The 24,447-nt window shown below is 41.4% G+C and overlaps 1 protein-coding gene across 1 annotated transcript in view; it reads right to left on the reverse strand.

The window, feature by feature from the left end:
• Positions 1–508: 508 nt before the first annotated feature.
• Positions 509–24,447, reverse strand: part of COL25A1 (collagen type XXV alpha 1 chain) — a 409,341-nt gene continuing 385,402 nt past the window's right edge. Inside the window, exons 33-38 of the mRNA XM_073340873.1 lie at positions 15,839–15,892; positions 11,705–11,731; positions 10,870–10,923; positions 4,961–5,038; positions 2,351–2,389; positions 509–585 (exon numbers count right to left, since the gene is read on the reverse strand). Of these exons, the coding sequence (XP_073196974.1) occupies positions 583–585; positions 2,351–2,389; positions 4,961–5,038; positions 10,870–10,923; positions 11,705–11,731; positions 15,839–15,892 (255 nt within the window). The 3' untranslated portion in view covers positions 509–582. The remainder of the gene's footprint in view (positions 586–2,350; positions 2,390–4,960; positions 5,039–10,869; positions 10,924–11,704; positions 11,732–15,838; positions 15,893–24,447) is intronic.

Raw genomic sequence — 24,447 nt, forward strand, 5'->3', positions numbered from 1 at the left:
AGGAAATAATTCAGAACTTTGGATCAAAGGTCACAGTGAGCAGCCATTTAGCATGTGGAGTGATCACACAACAAGCAGGTTTAACACACAATTCATGCTTTTTTTTTTTTTTTTTAGTCTGTACAAGCAGGGATGATGGCATGAATCAGTGATGGTGTTTAAGATGAACATGGAAGCAAAGTCAGTAAATTCCAATGACAGTTGGTACAGTGCATTTCATAGCATTTAGCTCATATTTGGTCACAATTTCATGTAAACTAGTTAATGGCACTCATTGTCCATGCAGGTCCACAAGCCAAAAATAAGAGAACTTGCAGAAAAAACTAAATCTCCATGATTTATCTCTGTATAGATATCTCTATAGAGAGACTAATCTTTATTTTTGCAGATTTCTCCTGTGGTTATATATATTGCCTAACTGCAGATGTAAGTGAAGAAAATGTACACATGGACTACTGCAAACAAGTAGAAGCAGCTACATGTAAACATATCTCAGACTTGTAAAATAAAATTTCTGTTTTCAACTATAAATACAAAAAGTGGAGTATTATACACAACTTCATGCTTCTAAGGTTAGATTCATCACTGCAAAGAGACAAAAAGAGATAAATTGGCCAGGTTAGTACTCTAGTAGCCAAACTTCTATTCCAAGTATATAAAGATAGGGCAGAACCCCAAACATCTTTTATTCTCTAAGCCACAAATGTGCTTCCAAAATGCCTATAATACTTTTGTGGGTTTTTTTAATTATTGTTCAGAGATGCGGTCACAAAAGTGCCTCTGAATAACTCTTTCTGGGAAACTAAGAATCACTGATTTAATGTGCATACCTACTTCAGTTGTCAGTTACCTAAAGAATTATAGGCAGATACTGACCTCTTTTGAGAAGAAAAACAATGCTTATTATCCTGGGAAGCAAATAGTGGCTCCTGTTTACCTCTAGCAACAAGATGGGTAGCTGTGTAAACACCACCATCAATTTTAGATCTGGTCATCTTCAAATATGAGTAACAAATAGCTTCAAGTACTACAGCAGCTCCGGAGTTGCTTTGCCTGTTTTGAGAGCCACAGCTGAAACAGTGCCTCTAAATTGTCAAGAGAGGCACTAGTTAAAGGGAAGCTGCAGGTGTATTGACTTTCTCTGCAAATACAGCTACACTTCCGCACACGTTTTCCCAGCTTAGAAGTAGAATTTTTATTTTCAGTCTCACCTACACATTGTTTCAGCTTTGCACATAGGGCTAACCCTGCTCTGCTCTGCAGTAGCTGGCTTGGGGGTGGGCAGGTTGGGAAAAGGTAGAGCAGCTCACTGTTGGCGATGTATGATGTCTATAAAGCAGGACAACTCAGTGCAAGCTGCCACAGTATGCTGCTGCCCACTGAGTGGTGTTTATAGCTCCTCTTAGCTGAATAACTTTATACCTGTAATCTGTTGCCAGTCAGCACGCCTACTACTGGCAGCATACCTGCTTCCTGGCTTGAGGGCTACACTCCCTCCTGATCCACAGCTCCACTTGCTAACTGGTGTCTTTCAAATAAAATATTCAACACTCTTCATTATTAGCCAGACTCTACTATGTGACCACAACTATCCAGAATCATCTTTTGAAAAATGCCTGGGGTGAAATCCTGGCTCCTCTGAAGTCAATGAGAGTTTTTCCATACCCAGACAGGATTTCACACATGGTTTATTCTTTCAAGTGAATTCATGCATCAGTATTCAGAGAGGAATAAATATCTGTTCACGGATACATTTGCTCTGAATGCTGATGCTTTTAAATCTAGCATTGTCAGAGTTCGACCATTCAATAGCGGAAATCTTTACCAAGTAACAATGTTATTACCTAGCATTGCTGAAAAATCAGCAGCAAGCAGTAATAAAATGCAACAGCAGACTTTGGGGGTTGGGAAAGAGACAAACAGGAAGCAAGATGCATTGTCCCTTTGGATAACCTAGAAAACCCAAAGCCTGATAGGTCAATATGAACATTTTGGTAAGACTCTGCCACACCCCTGATGGGCAGATCTGATACTGTCTCCCAGCTCATGTGCAGGGGCTGAAGGAGATGTAGCTCTCGCTGTGAGGAAGAATGATGGTCTTTGACTTCTTAGCAACTCAGGTGCCAATTGTTTTCAAATACTGCATAAATCAGTTGCTGTTATAACCTCTACATATTACAAATTCACCATGCAAATAATATTTGAGAAGAGGTTATAACTTGGACTGCTGTGTATTCCAAAATCTGTAAGCTATTCTTACTGAAATCAGAGTGTGTAAGGTCAAAAGGGTTCTCTTATGCCAAAGAAAAGGGATGGTACCTCTGTGGAGAAATAATTTGGCACGTCTTACCTTTTGCCAACAGCCAGGCATTGGTAATCCATCCGGCCCCTGTTCCAAGGAAAAAGATAAAAAGTGCATAGATGAGCCGGACAGTATATCTGATGAAACAATCATGCCTTCTTAGCTAATGAATAGCTCCCACTTCCTAACTAATAATTCTGTCAGTTAAGATGAGGAAAATTCCAACATCCAATACAGGCTGAGTGCGTTCACATTGTAAATACATACAATCCGGCCCCTCTGAAAAATTCAAATTCCAAACTACAGTGTGCTTAATCATGGTAAGAACTTTAAATCATAACTGCTTTATTTTTGCTGTCATGGCAACATTATCAGGGGTCAAATCAGCAGAGCTGGATTCACCGCCAGCAGACTATATGTTAATCTAAAGTGTATCTATTATTCATAAGTCAGTGACATTTAGCCACAGATCAGTCAGCAATAGTGTATCGCTTACTGTTTTTGTGGTCCTGGTACAAAGTTAACCCATTGATAGGATAGTTATATCCAAACTGCACATGGGAATATTTTCATACACGTTAATTCTTACCTTTATAAAATGAAAACTAAAGGACTGAACCTATTCATACTAAAATCGGTGGGGAAAGTTTCCATGAGAGCAAGGCACTAAGGTAGAAGCTGACTATTCTGTAGCATGCATAACATATGGCTGTCAAGCTATTTGTAACTTGGACTGTGCTAGTTACGAGCACTTAAATATACTCCCAGCACTGTATTCTGTTCTTGCACATCTGTGTCCCCAGTTTAGCTCATGGGACAGATTCTGGTCTTAGATACACAGGTTATAATGTTTTATAATACACAGGTTATAATGTTTTTCCACTGAATGCATCCAATGAAGTGAGCTGTAGCTCACGAAAGTTTATGCTCAAATAAATTTGTTAGTGTCTAAGGTGCCACAAAGTCCTCCTTTTCTTTTTGCAAATACAGACTAACACAGCTGCTACTCTGAAACAGGTTATAATGAAGTTATTCCTGATTTACACTGGTGTAGAGGCCCGATCTTGTAATGTGATGAGTGCACAGAGTCGAGGGAATTCAGCACCTCACAGAATTGGACTATAAATGAGAGGAGAATCAGGCCCCAACCATTTATTAGGTTAAGGGCAATACTACTTCATACTTGGATTTCTTTTCTGCTAACAATTCTGAGAAACAGTGTTTGTGTGTGGGGTGGCTTTATTTATTTATTTATTTATTTTCTGGCAAAAACTACCTGCTTTCTAGAACACGAAACAGTGCTGTTTGTTTAAAAGTTTATTCTGATAACTATCTATCCCACCAATAGAAGAACATTTTCACAGCAGTGGTGTAAGGATTCTCCAGATATAAATGATACTACAAAGACAAACACATTTTTTAATTATGAAGGCATGCTTGATTACCCCCCAACAAAATATGAGATATGGTTATCATTAATCAGAAGCAAACAAAATATAACATGGACTATATACTTCAGATTAAAATTCCATTGACAATTTAGATTAGAAACTTTGTACTTGATATAAAACCTACTTAATTTTAACATTCATCTTTAGATAATCGTGCTTAGCTAACAAACAATATCAGAACATGCAGACCAAATTTAACTGCCAACAATTAAAAACACCTATATCTTGAGCCTTTCGGAAATGTGTATGTACGGTTCAATTTTAATTGGAAAAAATAGAACATATTTAGATTTAAAAAAAAAAATCTGTGTTGCCAGATTGGTACAAGGGAGAGGGTCAACAAGTAGAATTTTAGTATGGGGGGAACTTGAATTCATGCTAACACAGAGTGGGGGAGTATTGTGTGTATTGCAGGGAGGTAAGTTCCAAAGGAAAGACCATTAAATTGAAAACGTTAAATAACGAAGACAGTGAGGGTTTGGGCTGCAGACCATTATCTTCTTACAAAGCTCAGCTAAGTTTTCTGTTTCAAATTTAAATACTACTCTGATTTATGGGCCCGATCCCAAAATCTTTGTTCATAGGGCCTCATCCTGCAGATCTTACGCATATCTTTGCTTATTGCAAAGCTCTATGATTTAACTTTGACAGATTGATATTTATCTCTTTCTCTGCATAAATGTCATCTTGGCTCAATCCTGAAAAAAAGATGCACTCAAAACTCCCATTGATGTCAGCTGGAGTCAAGTGTGCAGAATCGTTTCAGGTGCAGGTTAGGATGAATCTAACTCCTGTGCAGAGAGCCAGCATGAGGTCCCCACACCATTTATGTTGTGGGACTTAAATACCGTATGGTCCTTGTGCTGGCTCTCCGCAAAGAGGTGTATTTCATTCTTAGTGAGGAAGGCAAAAGGCATTTGTTGGGAGAAAAAAACAAACAGTGCTGAGGGAAAAATTATGTTGGAAGAGCACACTCAAACTACCATGTGATGTGGGAGCAAAATGCTGGGTGTTAGGTTCCAGGTGTTGACAGAATGTGTCTTCTCGATACAGTTATGATTGCTGAAGCAGCTGATTTGTTCATGCACATGCATGTATTAGTGGATAATGTAAAGTCTGCGCAGAAAAACACCACTTTACACTGAGAATGACTGACTATATACAAAGGAATCGCATGCAGGGTTGGTAGGAAAGAGAAATACTGTACCAATTGGCAAGGGGCATCCAGCCCATCCAGGCCTGGCTGGCCTGGCTCCCCTTTTTCCCCCTTAATTCCACGGAATCCCTGTTTGTAAAGATTAACTTGCAACGTTACTGACAAAGAAGTGTCTTTGGTATTTGATTTAACTGGAGCAAAAAAAAAAAAAAAAAAGAGATCAAGAGGAGCAAGCTTACAGCAGCAGTGATTAAAACCCATGTGGAAATGACCCAGGTGCAGTCTCACAGCTAAGATTTTAGCCTTTAAATGACCCTCCAATCAAGAAAGAACTATTTAGCACAACAGGTTTCCAATTTGTATAGAACACTGACAGGTAAGTACAAGGAGCCAGAACGTCTACGCAGCACATTCCATGAAAAATATTCCACAAGTGACATTCATTTTTAAGACCGTCAAACTGTTAATTTAAACCAAATTAGGAGGACAAAAAATAGTCCAGGCTGGATTTTTCAGACTAGGAGAGGAAACCCTTTGAATTATATCAGGTTACACTATAGCTGTGGCTTGTTCCTCTTCTCTCACTTTATCCCGTTATAATCTACAGCAGGAGGAGCGATTTCCAATACATGAGTGAGACATACCAATGGGCAAGGTGCATCTAATCCAGGGGCACCCTGTTCTCCTTTCTCCCCTTTAGGCCCCTTTTTGCCTTTCTTTCCCTTTTCCCCCTGTGGACACAATGGTTTGGATAAAACAAATGTTTCATTCTTTTGGGTAAAAAAATATAAATGAAAGAGATTGGTTTAAAAGATGTTTTTTTTGCCAGTGGAGGGCTGAAAGGACACTTACCACTGTGTTCTGGTTTGGATGGTGCATTATGTGGAAAAATAAACGATATGATCATAAGCAAGACCTGCATCAGTTGGTATTATTGAGCTTTTGCATGAATATTTGTATTATGAATTATTTGAATCCTAAAGTAGGGTTTGAAATTATAGGCTGACTTCCTGATTCAAACTGTGGATAAGGACAGAAATGGCAAGCGGATTGTGGCCCTTTCTTTGGGAGCTACAGAGGAAGAGGAATTTCTAGTCAGAGGTGCCTTTGGAACAACTAAACAGATCAATCTCATTTCTACCATTAGGGGGCGGGAGGGGAAAATAGTGGGAACAACTGATTCCCGGTGTGATTCAGTGGAGTCACAGCAGGGATGACTATGTCCCAACATGTCCTTTACTGAATGGACCTTGCATGCATCAGTCCCAGTAGCGTATGGGCCAAATTCTGCCCTCAGTTACCCCCATGCAAACCCACTGAAGTCAATGGGATGGCATGGATACCACTCAGAACAGAATTTGGCCCTTCATTTCAAACCCTGCTAAAGGACTCAGAAGATCCAAACTGCTTGATGTTGAGGTGCTATACAGTTTTCCAGTGATCCCTATCTTTCTGTAATTAGAAAAAAAATTAGAAATGCTAATGAATATTTTCATTTAAATTTCATGTTCAAAACATGATTTCCAAATATCTCTCCACTGCAGGTAAAATTTCATTGGTTTATTATTATTCACTCTTTTAAGCAGGTGACTGAGTTTGCACTGAGTTGCTTTTTAAAAAAGCAAACGATTAAGACTTCTGAAAGAGAGGTTTACAGCAAATTTCACAGATTTTGATAATCCATTGAAATGAGACACGGAAAAAGAATCTTCTTTTTCCTAACAGGCCTACCGTGAAAGGATGACTCCCCTCCAGCAGTATGTGATATTTGGAGAGTCAATTTTATAATTGATTTCACACCATTTGATCACAATGGTAAATGAGTTTCAGGCTCACTTGCAGTTTAATAAAACCAAAACTGCTTCTATTAAAAAACAAAAAAATGGAGTTGGACAATAAAAAAAGAGGTGGGTGCACCATGTATATTACAAAGAAATAGAAAAACAGTGAAAGGAAAATTAGTATGACACTGGAGAACAACCAAGGGAGGGCTTTCAAGGGTTGTGGCTGTGGAAAGGATTCAGTTTGTAAGGAAAAGGGTAAAAAGGACAAAGGAAATTGTAAGGAAGGAAGGTAAAAGGAGAAGGAAAGAATGCACCTCTGAAAAGGCAGACATGTTTAGGATGAAGTACAGTAAATGGACTTTCAACCAGTTTCACAACAACACAAAGATTAAATCCATTTAGAAAATGATTTTGTTTTTACAAAAACTTGATAAATTTAAGAAGCAAACTGTCTTACTGTAATGCATTTACAAAAGGGAAAACACATAATATACATGAAATACTACAGAATACAGTACCATTCAAATGTAAACAAGAGTTTTCCACAGACAGATATACTGTATTTATGGCACCATGAGAACAGAATTTCCTCATTTATCTTTCCTGTGTGCCAAAAAGCATTCTTCCATCAACCTAGCTGTGTCTACAAAGGGTTAGATCAGCATCCTTGGTGCTTAAGGGGTGTGGATTTTTCACACACCTGAGCACCGTAGCTATGTCGACCTACATTTTAAATGTAAACCAGGCCTCTGTCGGTTTTAACTCGCTGATCCTCCTATTAATTCTTCAATGAACTGGGGGAGGGTGAGAAAAATGGGGGGAATTGTTGCTGTTCCCTTAACTTGCCACTCCCCACTTCCCCGAGTTTCAGGCAGATTTCAAGGGATCCCCAGAAGTCCAGGAGCATCTGTGTGAATGTCCCATTTGTCACTACTGCTGTCCAGCACTGATGGATGCTGGGGAGCACAGCTCCTGCAGCAACCATGCTTCAAGGGATCAGTCTATATGTCCTGACTCTGGGCTCTTTCCCCAGTGAGAGGATCAGCATCTGGGGGAGGGAGAAGCAGCACAAAGGACAACAGATTAAGAGCTGTTATAACTTGTGCTGTGTGTTCCCCATGTGATTAAAGATGGAGAATCAACAGAATTCTACCTGGCTTCCCTACCCCACTCTCCCTCCTGTTCTCTCCAGAACTGTGCAGCCCAAAACCTGTGGAGGGACTGCTATGTGATTAGGGGAAGGACACAGGCTCCTCCCTCCCCTGGAGACAGACTCCCCTCAGCACACAGAAGAGAGCATGAGGCCCTTAGAGTGCAGTCCAGTGAGGTTCTGGACTTCCCCCGACTCCCTTAACATCAATGGGAGTGGAGGGTGCTGAGCACTTTGTGAGATTGAATTTTAACCTGGGTTGAGAAAAATCAATCTTTGTCCTTTTTTAAACTGTTAATGTAATATCTTTTAAAAAGGTGGGTTTTAAAAAACAAAAGGTAAAACTACTGGCCTCTTATTTAGTAAGGTTTTTAAAACCCATTTTAATGATCCAAAATACCACATTATTTAAGTGCAGACTTTTGAGGATTCATTTTTTTGATTAATACAATTTAAACGAACAAACAAAAAAAAAAACCCAAAACCCAGTCAAACTAACAACAAACCAATCAAACCATTTTAAAAAACCTATTTCTCAAAAAGTGCTCCTGGAATATAACCTTGTATGTCAATTTGCAGCTTTGAAAAATTATATTTTTACAGCCAAGTTATGAAGAAATTATGACGCAAACACTGACTCACTTTCACTGTAGCAGAGCTAGTGAGCACCTGTAGGAGAAATTACCAGTCTATGACTTAATCCAGAACCAAGGGGCTGCAGATTTATGCGCTGCCCAACATTATTCGGAGCACACGTGAAAGAAGAGATGTCACTGGTTGCTAAAAAACTTCATGTTGTTTATGCGAGAAATTTCTGCAGTGTAAATGAACCTCAGGTTTTCGGTGTAGTAATTTAATAATCTGAATCTCTGTGACACCAGCCTAGCAGTCAATATCATTCAGCAATATTTAAAGTGACGCTATCCAGAAAAAAAATCATGGTAAATTGGCACATAGCTGAATTGAAATCTGCGCAGCTATGCTAATTTACACTAGCTAAGGACCTGGCCTCAGCTCTCTTGACTTTTTTTTCTTACCCTAACCATTACAGCTGAGAAAATAAGTTACAATGAATGATTTATCAGTTTAATTTAGCCCTTACTGAAAAATGTATTGGATAAAATTAGCCTCTTTGTTCTGATCTTGGAACAATGACAAGCAGATTGTGATTTCCTCATATCCATTTTCCAAAAACATATTGTTTTTGGGGAGAGGGGTTAAATTTCTTTAATTCTATGAATCGATTATGCATGAACATTTCTCTCCAAGTTTTGGCTGTTTGCTCTGAAAGTTGTGCTAATCAAGGGTGGTTGGGCAGATAAGTCACACGGTATTGTTTCCCCTTGCCAAGCAATAGCAGATCTTGAGACCTGGTGGGTCTGTTTCCCACTAGGAGCAGAAATCAGTGTTGCAGAGTAAAGATGTTTTCTAGTATAATTTATTTCCAAGAAGTATACACCTCCTATTTCCCTGAACACAAGTAGTCAAAAACTGCAAAAAACCTCAGCTTAGACACCACTGCCTTTTTACCAAGAAGCACCTGTCTTGGACCACTCTTTCTCTTGGAATGTCAGTGCTTAATATATTGTCCCCCTTCCTACCTCAGCCCCTTGGCTTTCTGGGAAATCCCTTGCCTAGGATTACATGGTTTCCAAAGGTGGCATGGCTATCCCTTCTGCTACTCTACAAAACAAAAGAACTCTAAAACAAATTTAATCAGAAAGAAGAGCGCTTTAACCCACACAATCCTCTTAAGAAATGTCTGGGTGCAGTACTGTACAGATCCCTTTCTATGGAGGGTTTAATCCTCCTGAATGCTTATACCTCAATGACTCACAACAGATGTCATATTAGCACTTGTTGCCATAACAGTATTGTTTCTGTGCCCTGACTCGTAAGATACGCAGGCACTTCTGGAGCGAATACTCATTATGCGTGTAATATTTATAGTTCTGTGTCTGCCAATACTTGCTCATGTGACTCTGAGGTTCACTTTCTGTGAACATTCATGCCAATGAAACTTGATCACATGAATGTCCATGGAACAGGAACACAAAAGTGGTACGGGTATAGTTAAAGTGAAGCCATTTAAAAACTCAAGCTAATATTCTTCGACACCATTTGCAGTGTCTTCCTTTAGGATGATGTAGTCTGCTCCCCAGCACAAGTGGCTTGCTCTGTAGGCTGGTACAAGGCCAAGGTCATACCTTCTTGTAGGCCCCCTTTGAAGGAGCAGCCCTCTCCTCCTGTGGGCATAGAGAGACTACACTTGTTGTAAGCCCCTGTGTGGGCAGCACGAAAGGAGTCTCTTTGCAAACTCTCCCTGTGGCCCCAGGGAGAATCACAATCTGGCCCTAGAATATTAATTGCTTTTCACTGTGTTTATTATTTGCATATCACTCAGCTTGGGTTGTGAAATGAGGCTAATTATTTCACCTTATGGTTCTCATGCATTAGAGAAATATTGCATTGTTTGGTTTACAAAAACTATAGGGAAGAGCTTTAATCCATAAAAGCAACTGAATGCAAATAATTAAGGTAATTATCTTAATTGTAAAGTTTGTAATTTTTTTAAAATAATCCCTAGAATACTTTCTAAGGAACCAGATCCTCAGCTGGTACCAATCTGTCTTGACCCACTGGAGTTACATTGATTTATACCAGCTGAGGATCTGAGTCAGCATCCCCCTCACAAAAAATTACTACCCCAATGACACGTGCATTGAGAATCACAGACTGAGAAGGACTTTCATCAGGCATGGCATGGGTTACAGAAAAGGAGCCTGATCCTAGGGTGAGAGTGGACAAACTCTTCCCTTCCTGTCTTGGCAAGTGTTGTATTACTGGTTCTGCATGGAGGTTTTGGTTCTCCTTCTGACTGATGACTTTGTCTAACAAATACACGTGACTTGCCTTTTGGCACACAGTAGGAAGAAAGATCAGGTTTAATGGACAAACAATAGGGTTGGGACAGCAAAATGGACTGGGCTGAGGAATCAAACAACAGATAACAGCACTGAGGTCACCTTTTCTCCCTTTTCGCCTAGGTCACCCTTTTCTCCTCGAGGACCAGGGAAACCCTATAAAAAAAAAAACGAACAAAGATATCTATTGGCTTCTCTATCAATGTTGGTTAGGTTTTAAAATAGTGCTGGAAAAAATGTATAAAGAAAAAGAATACTGCACTCCATGCTATTTGTCAGAAACTTGGCTCATATTCAGCAAGGACATTTTCTGGCAATGGAAGTAAAATGTGATTCAAAGTGACTCCTACTGTTGTACATACTAAATGACATTACTGGGCTCCGAAGGGGGTTGCTGCAATTTGGGGCCTTTGACAGTAGGGAAGGTGGGAATGGGATGAGAGTGGGAAAGGTGGGAATGGGATCACAACAGGCTCTCACCTGCATGCCGTAAGAAATCCTAAATTGTGAAAAACGCGTCATTTGTAGAGCACAGGATTTTTTTTTTTAAGAGGGTTGAAGTTACTTAACAAAATGTCGGTGGCTTCTTGTTCTGCTCCTAGTGAGGGGCACTAGTTAGAGTCTGACCCTGCAAACTCTTCTTACCAGGTGTAGTAGTTACTACTGTGATTAGTCCCACGCAGGTCAATGGGACTCCTTTGGGTAGTAAGCACTGTGCCTTGTGGGCTTTGCAGGCTTGGGCTGAACTTTCTCAAAATACCATCGTTCAGTCTGTCCCTCTCACCTCTCTTTATCATATGCAAACATCAGCAATGCAATGTTTGGTATGTTCTCTGCATGTTCAGCATGCACAGAAAATGGGAAATAAATGTGCTGCACACAGTGAAGGAATCATTTACCTACCATTATGAGTAAATTGGTCATAAATATTACTTACATCAAGGCCAGGCTCGCCATCTTTGCCCTGCCAAAGAACCATATAAACTATGTTAGCATCCCTAAGCCTCATGACTAGCTGATGTCTTACCTGCTAATCACACCTATGAAGGCTGTCTAGATATGCAAGCCCCTGCCTTCTCCCTACAGGAGAGCAATAGCATTCTTTTTGTACAGCAGCAACACATATTTCTAGGGTTACACAAATAGCATTGCCATTAGTGAAGGGTCTTTCTGTCAGTGTTTAACATTTCCCCTGTTTCCAGGAACTGATAACTTGACTGTAAAATTTTGCTACAGATTGAAGCTTATTGTTCCAGGAGCAAGTTAAAATAACGCAATCACTAGGCTTTCACCAGTTTCAATTCACAAAAAGAGCAGGAAAAGGTGAAGATTTTTATTTATGAAAGTGGCCAGCAAATAAGCATACACCGCAAACCAATACTCATTCAGTATTTCACAGAGATGTTTAGTACACAGATAGAGCTGAAAGCCCTCACTACCCATTGGCCTTCTCCTGTTCCAGGGGAAGTCTATGGAACTTTTGCCATGGACTTGTCAGAGCAGGATTAGGTGCATTGACTTCAATGGGAGTTGAGGGCGCTCAGCTCCTCAGAGGATAAGACCCACAGCATGCACAGATTCAGAGATAAGCCTCATTCTGACACAATGTCTGCTAGTGATCTGTTCCACTTTCAGTAGGACAGCCACACTGGCTGCACGGAAGACATGCCAGGTCACTGATCCCAAAGGCATTATTTTATACGCTTCCTTTCAATGTAAATTATTTAATTTCTCCAAGGCTCAGACAAAACAGCTCTGGGAAATCTGGCTCAGGCAACAAGGCCTCAGAGCTGTAGGGCGTGCATGCAAAATAAAGCTGCTGTGTCATCTTCCCTCTAGTGGGGACAGCTGTGCTAGCTGATACCGGGGTAAGAGTAACTTATCGGTACGCAGTGCCAGGGTCCTGAGCTGGGGCGGCAGAAGGGGTGGGGCCTTTAAATCCCCGGGCCCTTTAAATCACCACTGCTACCCCGGGGCTCTGGTGGCAATTTAAAGGGCCAGGGGCTCCGGCTGCGGTAGCGGCGGCTGGGAACCCTGGGCCCTTTAAATCACTACTGGAGCCCCATGGTAGCAATAGCTGAGGCCAGCCCTGGGCCCTTTAAATTGTCACCGGAGCCCTGGGGCTCCCGGCCGCTGCCACTACCCCAGGACTCCAGCAGCGGGGCTCTGGTGGTGATTTAAAGGGCCCAGGGCTCTGGCTGTGGTAGTGGTGGCCGGGAACCCCAGGACCTTTAAATCACCACTGGAGCCCCATGGTAGCAATGGCTGCGGCAGTGGACAGGAACCCTGGGGCTCTGGGGGTGATTTAAAGGGCCAGGGGCTCTGGCCACTGCTGGGAGCCCAGGGCCCTTTTAAACTGCCCACCTGGGGAAGCTGCCCCCTGCTGGTACAGTTGGCTGTGTACCGGCTCTTGCTGGTATGCCGTACCATACTGGCTTACTTTCACCTCTGGCTGATACACAGAGAAAATGTGGTTAGGTTCTGTCACAGAGTGGCTGGCTCTTTAAGGGGAATTGGGCCCAGCCTCACCTGTGATGGACCAGCTATCTTCCAGCTGAGTCTGATCAGCTAGGGATCAGGTAATTATAAAAGCCAGCAAGTGGCTCAGTTAGGGGTAGAGAGCTCCCAGGAATAGGGAGACTCTAGCAGGTAGCCCCTGGGTCACGGTGGGAGAACTACAGGAAGTAGGTTGATTCTTGTGGGAGGCCCTAGAATGACAGTATGACTGTCAGGCAAGTGATTTATAGAGCAGAAATAGATAGGCTCCTGCAGAAGATCCTGGGTTAGGGGGAAGGGATAATTGATGTATGTGCTATACTAGTTTAATGTGGAAGAAATAAACCTAAAAATAGAAGAAAAGGGTCTGGACCAGACTTCCTGGGCTGAGAAGACAGACCCACAGCCCCTCACTCTCTTTTCAGGAAAGATAATGCTGCTGTGAGTGCTAGCTTTGCAGACTCCGTGTGATCTCTGTGCTCAAGAAATCGGATCATGTCTGGGCACTGCACAAGGCCTGGTGATCAGGAGTGTTCCACTGAGGGCTGGAGGCAGTTGTGCTTTGAGTAAAGAGTAGCCCTGTGATTACAACAACCAGAAAAAGAATACATAATAGGTCTAACTTTCAGATCAGCCCCATCCTGGCATCCCTTTTTGTGCCTGCAGTTTTGGGGGAGCACATAACTGTGTGTGAGATGTCACTTTGATGTCTAATACTCGATGTGCAGGTGCTATTAGATATCCAAGCGACATTAACTGTATCTGCAAACTGTGGACAGAAAAAAAAAAGGGAGGGCAGAATTTTTAAAATGATCTAGTTCAGTGGCCCAGTTCTGCAACACTTACACTTTTGGGGCCTTATTCTCCACTATCTTGCACTTTACTTATCTTTTACGCTTGTAAAAAGTGAGTGTTATATGCTAGCACTGGTACAAATGAGTAGAGAATCCTGGTTTGTTCTCACTTTGCACAGGTGTGAATCACTACACAATGGGCAAGTCAGTGGAAAATCTGGTCCTGTGTCTTGGGAGTTTTGCTGGACTAAGAACTGTGGGCCTGGGCCTGTCATGCACTTGTTTGCTGGTTTTGTCCTCTGTGTTCCTTCATCTTTTGGAAACATAAATATGGGTCAGATTTGGCCCAGGTTTACCTGACCTGCTCACAGCCCCAGAGGGAGAAAGTCCACTACCAGTGGAGAGATTGTGGTGGTAAAAGGTAATAACACTCGCTGGTGTTGAGGAAACTACCAGAATCCAACTCACCTCTCAAAGGGGCAGCGGTAGCTAGGAAAGGGGCATGGCCAGGGGGTGCACTGTCTTAGCACATTCCCTCAGCAACCTCTCACAAGGGCTCCTATGGAACTTCCAGATGAAAATAAAACTGCCCTACTGTGGCAAACTGCCAAAGGAATATGGTGGCAACACCACCACCTGCTCTCATACTGAGAGACTCTCTAGTGCAGGGTGATGTAAATTACAACTCCCTGTTCAGTCTTGAGAGAATCCAGTTCAAACAAATGAAACTGGAGAGGAGATGTATAAAACTCTGCCTTTGTAAATAATGACCCAATATAATTGCAGTGGAACCACTGTGATCTTACCAAAGCTGGAACAGATCTGTGTTTGTAACACACCACAACCTTTGTGTCAATGCACACAGTAGATATACGTGTGCACACACACTGAGCTAGATCCTCAGCTGGGCTAAACCAGGGTAGTTCAATTGACTTCAGTGGAGCTATGCTGATTTACATCAACTGAAGCCCTGGTCTACATATGTTAGGGATGGGTAAACTAGTTAACTAACTTATAGAAAAAAGGATCCCCCCTCCAGCCCAACCCTGCCTTGAAGTTGCTTGCTCTGGTATAGTCAGATAAAACTTTTATCACTTCTGGTTTCTGATCAGGAAACAAGTACCAAAATACTATAAGAAAATCAGTGAGACTTCTAAGCCAAATGTGCAAACTTGAGAGGTTTGGATAAGCTTTAGGTAATCATCTGAACTTCTAAATATTTATCCAAACCAAACCCAAACTATGAACCTTTTAAAGTTCTCCCATCCCAAGTACACAGAAATGCAAAAAATCAAAGCAAACCAAAATCTTCCACACACAAACACCACAAAAAATAGTAACAGCAAAATATTGTTGCATCAAAGAAATCTGAATAAGACATTAAGAAAATCACAAAAACTTCCATGGCTACACTCTGTCCTGAGCTCTTTGCCAGTCTATTTTGGTGGTCTCAGGGAATCTAACAACATGTGTCGACCATACATAATCAAAATGGCATAAATTGCAGAATAAGGGGCACTTAACTCTAGATTTCCTCTTTCTTTTTGGTTTGTTAGCTCCATTCCATTACTTTTGCACAGATGTATGTATGTTTAGGAATCTGCGTAAGTTTGTGATATGGGCCTGCTTCAAGCTCAGGACTTTGCATTGTCACGGATTATCATCTGCTCTCACCACTCTCAACTAATTACACTGCTGGATGGAAAATGGTCATAAAATACAGCAAAGTTTAATCAAGGAGTGGTGAAAGTTGCAATGTGTACAAGTTCCATGCAACTTACAGGCAAACCATATGGTCCTCTGGGTCCAGGGTCACCAACAGCTCCCTTTTCACCCTAGGAAAAAGGTTAAAAACACACATCTGATTCAATCACAAACAGTCTCTTCGTGTTAAAATAATCCCTCTTGCTCAAAAGTGGAAGCCTATTTATCTCTAATCCTTTGTCTGGATAATATCTGCAAATCTGATTTTCAGTAAATAGTTAAATGAAAATGACAGGGCTGTATATTCCTATGTTCAGACACACTGATTGTATCTCTTTCTGGGCAACTAAAGATAAGCCAGTACAGTATGATAAATGGCAACTGTGATAAAGGTAAACATTATCATGTATTAATACTATTTTGTGTAGTTTGTTTAGTTCCAAAAATGTATGTAGTCGCTAAACATCCAGTTTCAGAGTAGCAGCCGTGTTAGTTTGTATCTGCAAAAAGAAAAGGAGGACTTGTGGCACCTCAGAGACTAACAAATTTATTTGAGCATAAGCTTTTGTGAGCTACAGCTCACTTCATTGGATGCATTCAGTGTTATTAACTTATTCAGTGTTATTAACTTCCAGCCAGCGCTGTGAGCTCATAGCAGCTGGAGTACTGGGCCTTCAGGAGGAGCCCAATACTGTAATGAAAGCTCTGGGTGCTCAACACCTTGCATCCCACTCTGGCTAAACAGCTGAGATTTGCTATGATGAACCACAAAATTACTGTCAACCAAGGCTTGTGTGTAACAGGCAATATTATTAACAGTAATATTGTGAAGACCATACCATATGTAGAGCCATACATTTAGCTGCTCAGATACATTAAATAAAAATTCTAACCCATGGTGAGACAAACGGAAGTGATTCTCACCGAGAGTCCGATCCCACTCCCCACTGAAGTCAATGGAAGAAGAGAGAGTTTCCAAAGAGGGGTGCTGTTAAAGCAACTATGCACATCACTTTTTACAAGCCAGTCCAGAGGAAGCATTTCCAGAATGAAACGAAATCTCTAGAAAACAAATGTAAGGTTGGAATCCATACTGGGCTTAGTGTTTTTCAAGGTGACTGACAGAAAAAAAACACCTTTCAAATTAGCTGACACATGGCTCTGCATCAGTGCTGCTGCAGGACCTCTGGTGGTGATCATGTTAAATCATGTACGCTAAACATAGATATGCCTGGGGAGCAACGAGATGGGAGACTCCAAGAAACATCAAGCCTGCTGCAGTAAATAATGAAAGGTTTGCTTTCCATGGTATTCTTCCCTCTCACTGAGTACTGAACCAACACTCCAGCATAGCCTTTTGGTGGGACTGTGCTGCTAGAGGTGTTGTGTTTTACATGAGACGGAAAAGAGAGGTCCTGGTCACGTACAGTTTTCAAGGCTTCTTGTTTGACTAGGTTCCCCCTGGAGTGTCGCTTGAGTATCTTTTTCACTTCTTTTCCTTAATACAAACAAAGCTTTCGTGTAATGTTCCCGGCATGGAAAGACACCATGTTCCATCCCAGACATTACTACAGTTCAGTGGTAGATGAACTGTCTGCCTCTTGGTGAAATGTACTCTAAAAATCTAGATTATTTATTATCCATTATTAATAGAAAGGGTACACTTTAAAAGCACAGATTTAGATGTGTGTGTTATCTTTGGGAGTCATGGATGAATCCCTGTGCACTGCTCTGAGAATGTACCACTGAAGTGTAAATTATATTGCTTGGGTAGTAACAGCAAGGAGGCTTCAGAAAAAAAAAATAGCTGAAAGAATCTCTTGTTTAATAATCCCAGCAACAAAGGATGCATTGGGGGACTGACATTTGATCAAGTTTAGATACTTTACTTTTTGATGAAGATTATAGCTCCTTATATGTGCCGCAGTTTGGATGAGACTAAGTGTCCGATTAAGGTCTTTCTTGATTCCGTTGATCTCCCAACTGTTTCTGACTAGGCAGCGAGACTAGATACCCTTGTAAAACAACAGGAGGTACTAGAAGTAACAGCTGATTTACAAAATTAATCCCCTGGGGCCTCAGCACTTTCTGCCAGAAGAAGCTAAGAGATTTGCTAACCTACTTAATATAACAGCTACAAAGTTCTCTGATCCATATTTGAGATTCATCAAGACTAGTTAATGTCCTTTTGATCTAGACCATATGGAGTCCTCTCAAAATAGGCCCGTACCATTGCTAAACATATGGTAGACATAAAAATACTGGCAAAGGGTTTGGCAAATCAGTTCAGGGAAGTCATCCCATCTATTATACACAAGGATCGAACTGGATATGTACCCTACAGATTTTCTACCTCCAATGTGAAGCACCTGCAGAAAGGTGTTTGGAACATGGGCTCATGCTATCAGTGGCTATGGATTAGGATGGATTAAGGATGGGGGGGGGGGGAAGACTTTTGGGATTGCTGCCCCGAACAGTGAAATAAACTACTTGCTTCACGGAAACAGACTTTCACAGTCTAGTTTTAAGAAACTCTTAATCTTTTATTTTCAGAATCTTGCCAGTGCAAAAGTAACAATTTGTCGCTCTTCAGTGTTGTTTCCTGCCATTTTAGATCCAGTGTCCTGAATTATGTTGTTCTGTGTTGTGCTGAAGTACTGTATTTGCAGGAACAACACTATATTTGGTGTCTCCCTAGAACCTGCACACAAACTAGATGGAGATCTCATGAGACCACCCCACTGAGAAGATTTTTAAATAAATAAATGTGTTGTCAGAAACACTAACATATTCTGAATGTCTTTAGTGACAGAAATTTTAGGCAAGCCACATGTTTGAGGTCCTGAAAAGAGCTAAGTTCAGAGACAAAACTTTGCCATACAGATGAGAATCCCTTGCAATTCCTATTTCATTAAGTGTGAATCTTTCAAGACCTTTCAAGACCTTTCAAGAACTAATAAGAGACTGGAGAAGCCGTTTTGTCTGACAACATTATCGCTGAAATTTACATTAGTTATTGGATGATTAGCCATAGGGAATATATAAAATACAAATACTCCAAAATGTTTGATTGTCCAGAGGTAAAATAGAGTTTACTGGCAAACAGACAATGTAAATTAGATGTTGTTAAGGCTTCCAGCCAGCCTTTATATCTATTATTAAACAATCAATTCCATTTTTGGTTAGAAAAATCATTAAAATATAAGCAGAGATGGCTGTAGTAAAAACTCCTGCAGTTCCTGGTGAAATGGCAATGCTGATATTTTCAGTGTACTAATAAAAATGTGAATGTATGTAGCACCTTTCATACCAGAATATCAAAGTGTTTTACAAATTTTAATTCATTGTCATATCTCTTTTACAACAAGAAGCATCACATACAAATATATCATTGTGCACAAAGTGTCATCCTGAAATGCTGCCCATGGTCATCTGAGAGTATTATATTCCCATAAAACAGATGATAATAATTTGCAAAGCTTATACAACATCTTACATTTTTAAAGCACTATTCTCACAAAAACCATATAGGGTGGTTAGGCAATTATCACCATCCCAGTTTTACAGAGGGAGAAATTTAGACAAAGAGCATCAAATTCAGCTCTGGATTAAATAGGTGCAACTCTGACTGGAGTCAATGGGAGTTGTATTCCCTTATGCCAGAATTGAATTGGGCCAAGAGAAATTAAATGACTTTACCAAGACTATGCAGTGAATTATTGCCAGATCCAGCATTAGATAATTTCCTGTCTTGGAGTCCCCTGAACCAGTTCTTTAGATCACACTGCCTCCATCTAAATAGGAGTAGTCAGTGTTTGATATTCTAGTGAAATAGCTAAACTCGAAAAAATTCAGATCTGGACAATGTTCCTTCTGCCACATGCCACAGAATGGTAAATGTTATTAGATCAAGTGACTCCATCACTGCCCAAAATCTGTATATACAAAAATGAATCCATATAGTTAAGGGAATTTTAATTTGGAATTATATTTTAATTTGATTTTCCTTGCTCCCTGAAACGTTTAAGGAGTCCTAAATCTGCACTCAACTACAGTGTCTTTTAAAAAGCGAGATTAGCTTTCCAAATTATAAGTATAATATGTGGATTTACAATTTACTTTGTATTTGCAACTGACCCTTCCTCAACATTTCACCTTGAGACATCTGCATAGCCTTTCCAACTTAACACTAGCTTCTGTTCCTGAACCAAAGATTTAGTTGTCATCATGGACAAAATTTGATCCTGTACCATGATATCCAGCAGCCATACTATGGCCCATTATTTTGAAATGTAGAAGTTGAGGTCCAAGGACAAAATGTTTGTGCTCCTGTTTTTGCATACAGAAGCTCAATAAGTGCATGTGCAAATTGTAACGATGCATTAAAATAGCTGATAGTGCATTTATTATTTATTTCAATTTAAATAGTTTAAAAAGACATTTTTACAAAAGTCTAGGCACTCCGACTCATAACAAATGCCACAGCAAAACCCCAACAGCATTAAATAATTATTCAGGCAGGAGCTCTGCAAGCCTGTCACCTACAAAAAAACTTCTTTCCACCCCCCATCATTTAATTGATTTATTATTAGTTTTATTTGTTATTTATATTACTGTAGTGCATAGGAGCCCTAATCATGGACCAGGACCCCATTGTGTTGGGAACTTCACAAACAGAGAACAAAAAAACATGGTTTATAATTTAAGTTTTAATCTTTTCACTCTTTTTTTTTTCTCTTTTTTAAAAAAGGTTTGGAGTGGTTACAGAATTCTTGGTCCTCCACAGTTTACCAGAGAAGACCGGGATGTGTCACAGCAAGGAGCTTAATAAACATAGGAACTTCTTGATTAGGGAGTTCTCTAGTTGCTGCTTAACGCGTGGCTCTTCATGTTTATGTTCTTACACTACACAGAGATGTCTCTCTTTCAAAGAAGACTTGAGTAATGTAATCCCCTACAAAAAATAAGCTAGGGCCCTCAAGACCATTAAACTAAACTGAGTGGCAACATTAGCTACTGTACCTGCTTTGGACTATAGGACATGTCTACATCTTATATCTCACCACATATTTTTGCAAAAATGAATCCTCAAGTCATGCAGATCTGTCTCGGATGAGCTGCTGTTAAAGCAAATTGGATCCAGGCCATATAGCAATGACTTCAGTATGGCAGGTCTGAAATAGTGTTACCACAGCTGTTTGTTAGAAATCCAAACAGACGTAATTCTGGGTTTGTGACTCCTAGGAGATTTTAGTCAGTATCAAGTATCATCTTTTGTTTTTTTCTGCAAATTTAAAGTGGCGTTAAGGTTGACAGGCTCATAGTTAAAATGCCTGGCCCCCATCTTATTTAGACTGAAATCGATAGGAAATTTCCTACGGATTTTCAATGGGAACAGGCTCAGTTCCTAGCTTCTACCTTAAAAAACAGTGATAATTAAATGATGCTTTCCAGATTTTGAGGACACCCCTCAGCTCCTCTAAGAACAAGAACTGTAAAAATCCCTGTTCCTCGCTGGATGACTCAGCAGTCATAACTATGGAGCACTGAGCTTTTTGATATTGTGCATGTACACAATCAAATCACACTGTCTTCTGCTTTCTCCGTTTTCTCCATCATTCTAGGCACACAAGACAATGAAACTGACCAAAAACCTGTTCTGTGCAACATTCAGAATGCAGGAGTCTTACTAGTTTCTTCCTGATCTGTGATTGCAAAATACCCATTACCCTGGATTCCTCTTTGTTAGTGAACAACAGAAGCATCTCCTACAACCTAAGTAGATGAATGTGTGGTCAGCAAGAATACTGTGGGAGACCGTGTCAAAAGCTTTGCTAAGGTCAAGGAACAACACATCCATTGCTTTCCCCTCATCCACAGAGCCAGTTATCTCGTCATAGAAGGCAATTAGATTAGTGAGGCATGACTTGCCCTTGGTGAATCCATGCTGACTGTTCCTGATCACTTTCCTCTCCTCCAAGTGCTTCAGAATTGATTCCTTGAGGACCTGCTCCATGATTTTTCCAGGCTGACTGGCCTATAGTTCCCAGGATCCTCCTCCTTCCCTTTTTTAAAGGTGGGTGCTACATTAGTCTTTTTCCAGTCATCAGAGTTTTCAAAGATAATGGCCAATGGCTCTGCAATCACATCCGCCAACGCCTTTAGCACTCTCAGATGCAGTGCATCCGGCCCCATGGACTTGTGCTCTTCCAGCTTTTCACTTCTTTCTCCACAGAGGGCTGGTCACCTCCTCCCCATGCTGTGCTGCCCAGTGCAGTAGTCTGGGAGCTGACCTTGTTCGTGAAGACAGAGGCAAAAAAAGCACTGAGTACATTAGCTTTTTCCACATCCTCTGTCACTAGGTTGCCTCCCTCATTCAGTAAGGGGCCCACACTTTCCTTGACTTTCTTCTTGTTGCTAACAAGAAACCGTTCTTGTTACTCTTAACATCTCTTGCTAGTTGCAACTCCAAGTGTGATTTGGCCTTCCTGATTTCACTCCTGCATGCCTGAGCAATATTTTTATCCTCTTCCCTGGTCATTTGTCCAATCTTCCACTTCTTGTAAGCTTCTTTTTTGTGTTTAAGATCAGCAAGGATTTCACGGTTCAGCCAAGCTGGTTGCCTGCCATATTTACTATTCTTTCTACACATCGGGATGGTTTGTCCCTGTAACCTCAATAAGGATTCTCTAAAATACAGCCAGCTCTCTTGAACTCCTTTTCCCCTCATGTTATTCTCTCAGGGGATCCTGCCCATCAGTTCCCTGAGGTTGTCAAAATCTGTTTTTCTGAAGTCCAGTGTCCGTATTCTGCTGCTCTTCTTTCTTCCCTGTGTCAGGATCCTGAACTCAACCATCTCATGGCCACTGCCTCCCAGGTTCCCATCCACTTTTGCTTCCCCTACTAATTCTTCCCAGTTTGTGAGCAGAAGGTCAAGAAGAGTTCTGCCCCTAGTTGGTTCCTCCAGCACTTGCACCAGGAAATTGTCCCCTACGCTTTCCAAAAACTTCCTGGATTGTCTCTGCACCGCTGTATTGCTCCCCCAGCAGAAATCAGGGTGACTGAAGTCTCCCATGAGAACCAGGGAACTTCCGTGAGTTGCCGGAAGAAAGCCTCGTCCACCTCATCCCCCTGGTCTGGTGGTCTATAGCAGACTCCCACCACGACATCACCCTTGTTGTTCACACTTTTAAACTTAATCCAGAGACTCTCCGGTTTTTCCTGCAGTTTCATACTGGAGCTCTGAGCAGTCATACTGCTCTCTTACATACAGTGCAACTCCCCCACCTTTTCTGCCCTGCCTGTCCTTCCTGAACTGTTTATATCCAACCATGACAGTACTCCAGTCATGTGAGTTATCCCACCAAGTCTCTGTTATTCCAATCACATCATAATTCCTTGACTGTGCCAGGACTTCCAGTTCTCCCTGCTTGTTTCCCAGGCTTCTTGCATTTGTGTATAGGCACTTGAGATAACTTGCTGTTTGTCCTGCTTTCTTAGGATGAGGCAGGAGCCCACCCCTTTCGCGCTCTCCTGCTCGTGCTTCCTCCCGGTATCCCAGGTCCCCACTTACCTCAGGGCTTTGGTCTCCTTCCCCCGGTGAACCTAGTTTAAAGCCCGCCTCACTGATGTAGTATGGCACTTACAAATGGTCACTCATCCTGCAGTAATTGTAGTTCTCTGAGATGTCTCCCCAAGAGTGCTCCACTTTAGGTGCGCTAGAGATTTCTCATAGCAGTGTCCATCTGGCCTGCACATGTATGCTTGTCAGTCTCCTGCCCTGTGCCATTGCTGTATAGCACTGCGTGGGCAAACCACCCTCAGTTCCTTCTCTACTGTGAAGCCTTATAGCAGAGAACTCCAAAGCAGTGGGGAAGGCAGGCAGGTAGTGGTAGCGGAGCACCCATAGGGACACACATCTTGTAGAACTACAGTTACTGCACAGGGTGAGTAACTATTTCTTCTTCAAGTAGTGTCCCTTCAGGTGCTCCACACTAGGTGACTACCAAGCAATTCCCCTTAAGGCAGAGGGGGCTTCAGTGTTGAGTCCAGTATGGAAGAAAGTACAGCCAAGCCGAACACAGTATCAGAAGCTGAGTCGTGAGCTATTGCGTAGTGTTCAGCGAATGTATGCAGACAAGCCAAGTAGTGGCCTTACATATTCCAATAATGGGTATGTTTTTGAGAAATGCCGTAGAGGTGGAAATGGACCTCGTAGAGTGAGTATGTATGTCCGTAGGTGCTTGAATATTACCAGATTCATAGCAAGAATTAATGCAGTCAGCTGTTCACGTAGAAAGTCTTTGATTAGAGACTGCAGGCCCTTTCAATCTACCTGCAAGCAAGACATCAATTTGGAGGTCTTTCTGAAGGGTTTAGTCCTATCCAGACAGAAGGCCCTAGACAGTGATTGGTAAGCAAATGGCAAAGTACATCAGATAAGGAAACCATCTTTGCCTGGGCCAGGTTGCAACTATTAGGATGACTCTAGATTTGTCCTTCTTTATTTTGAGCAGCTACCCCCACCCCCAAACGTTTCTCTGTGCCCCCCCAGGGGGGGTGCACCCCACAGATTGGAGACCTCTGTTTTAGATCATACCCTTAGCGATGCATATTGTCAATATCTTTGCCTTGTTGTAACTGACTGAAACACAGGAAACAATTCTCCTGCTGCTGCACAAGAAGG

This window comes from Lepidochelys kempii, chromosome 4, assembly GCF_965140265.1.
Source record: "Lepidochelys kempii isolate rLepKem1 chromosome 4, rLepKem1.hap2, whole genome shotgun sequence".
Classification (NCBI taxonomy): domain Eukaryota; kingdom Metazoa; phylum Chordata; order Testudines; family Cheloniidae; genus Lepidochelys; species Lepidochelys kempii.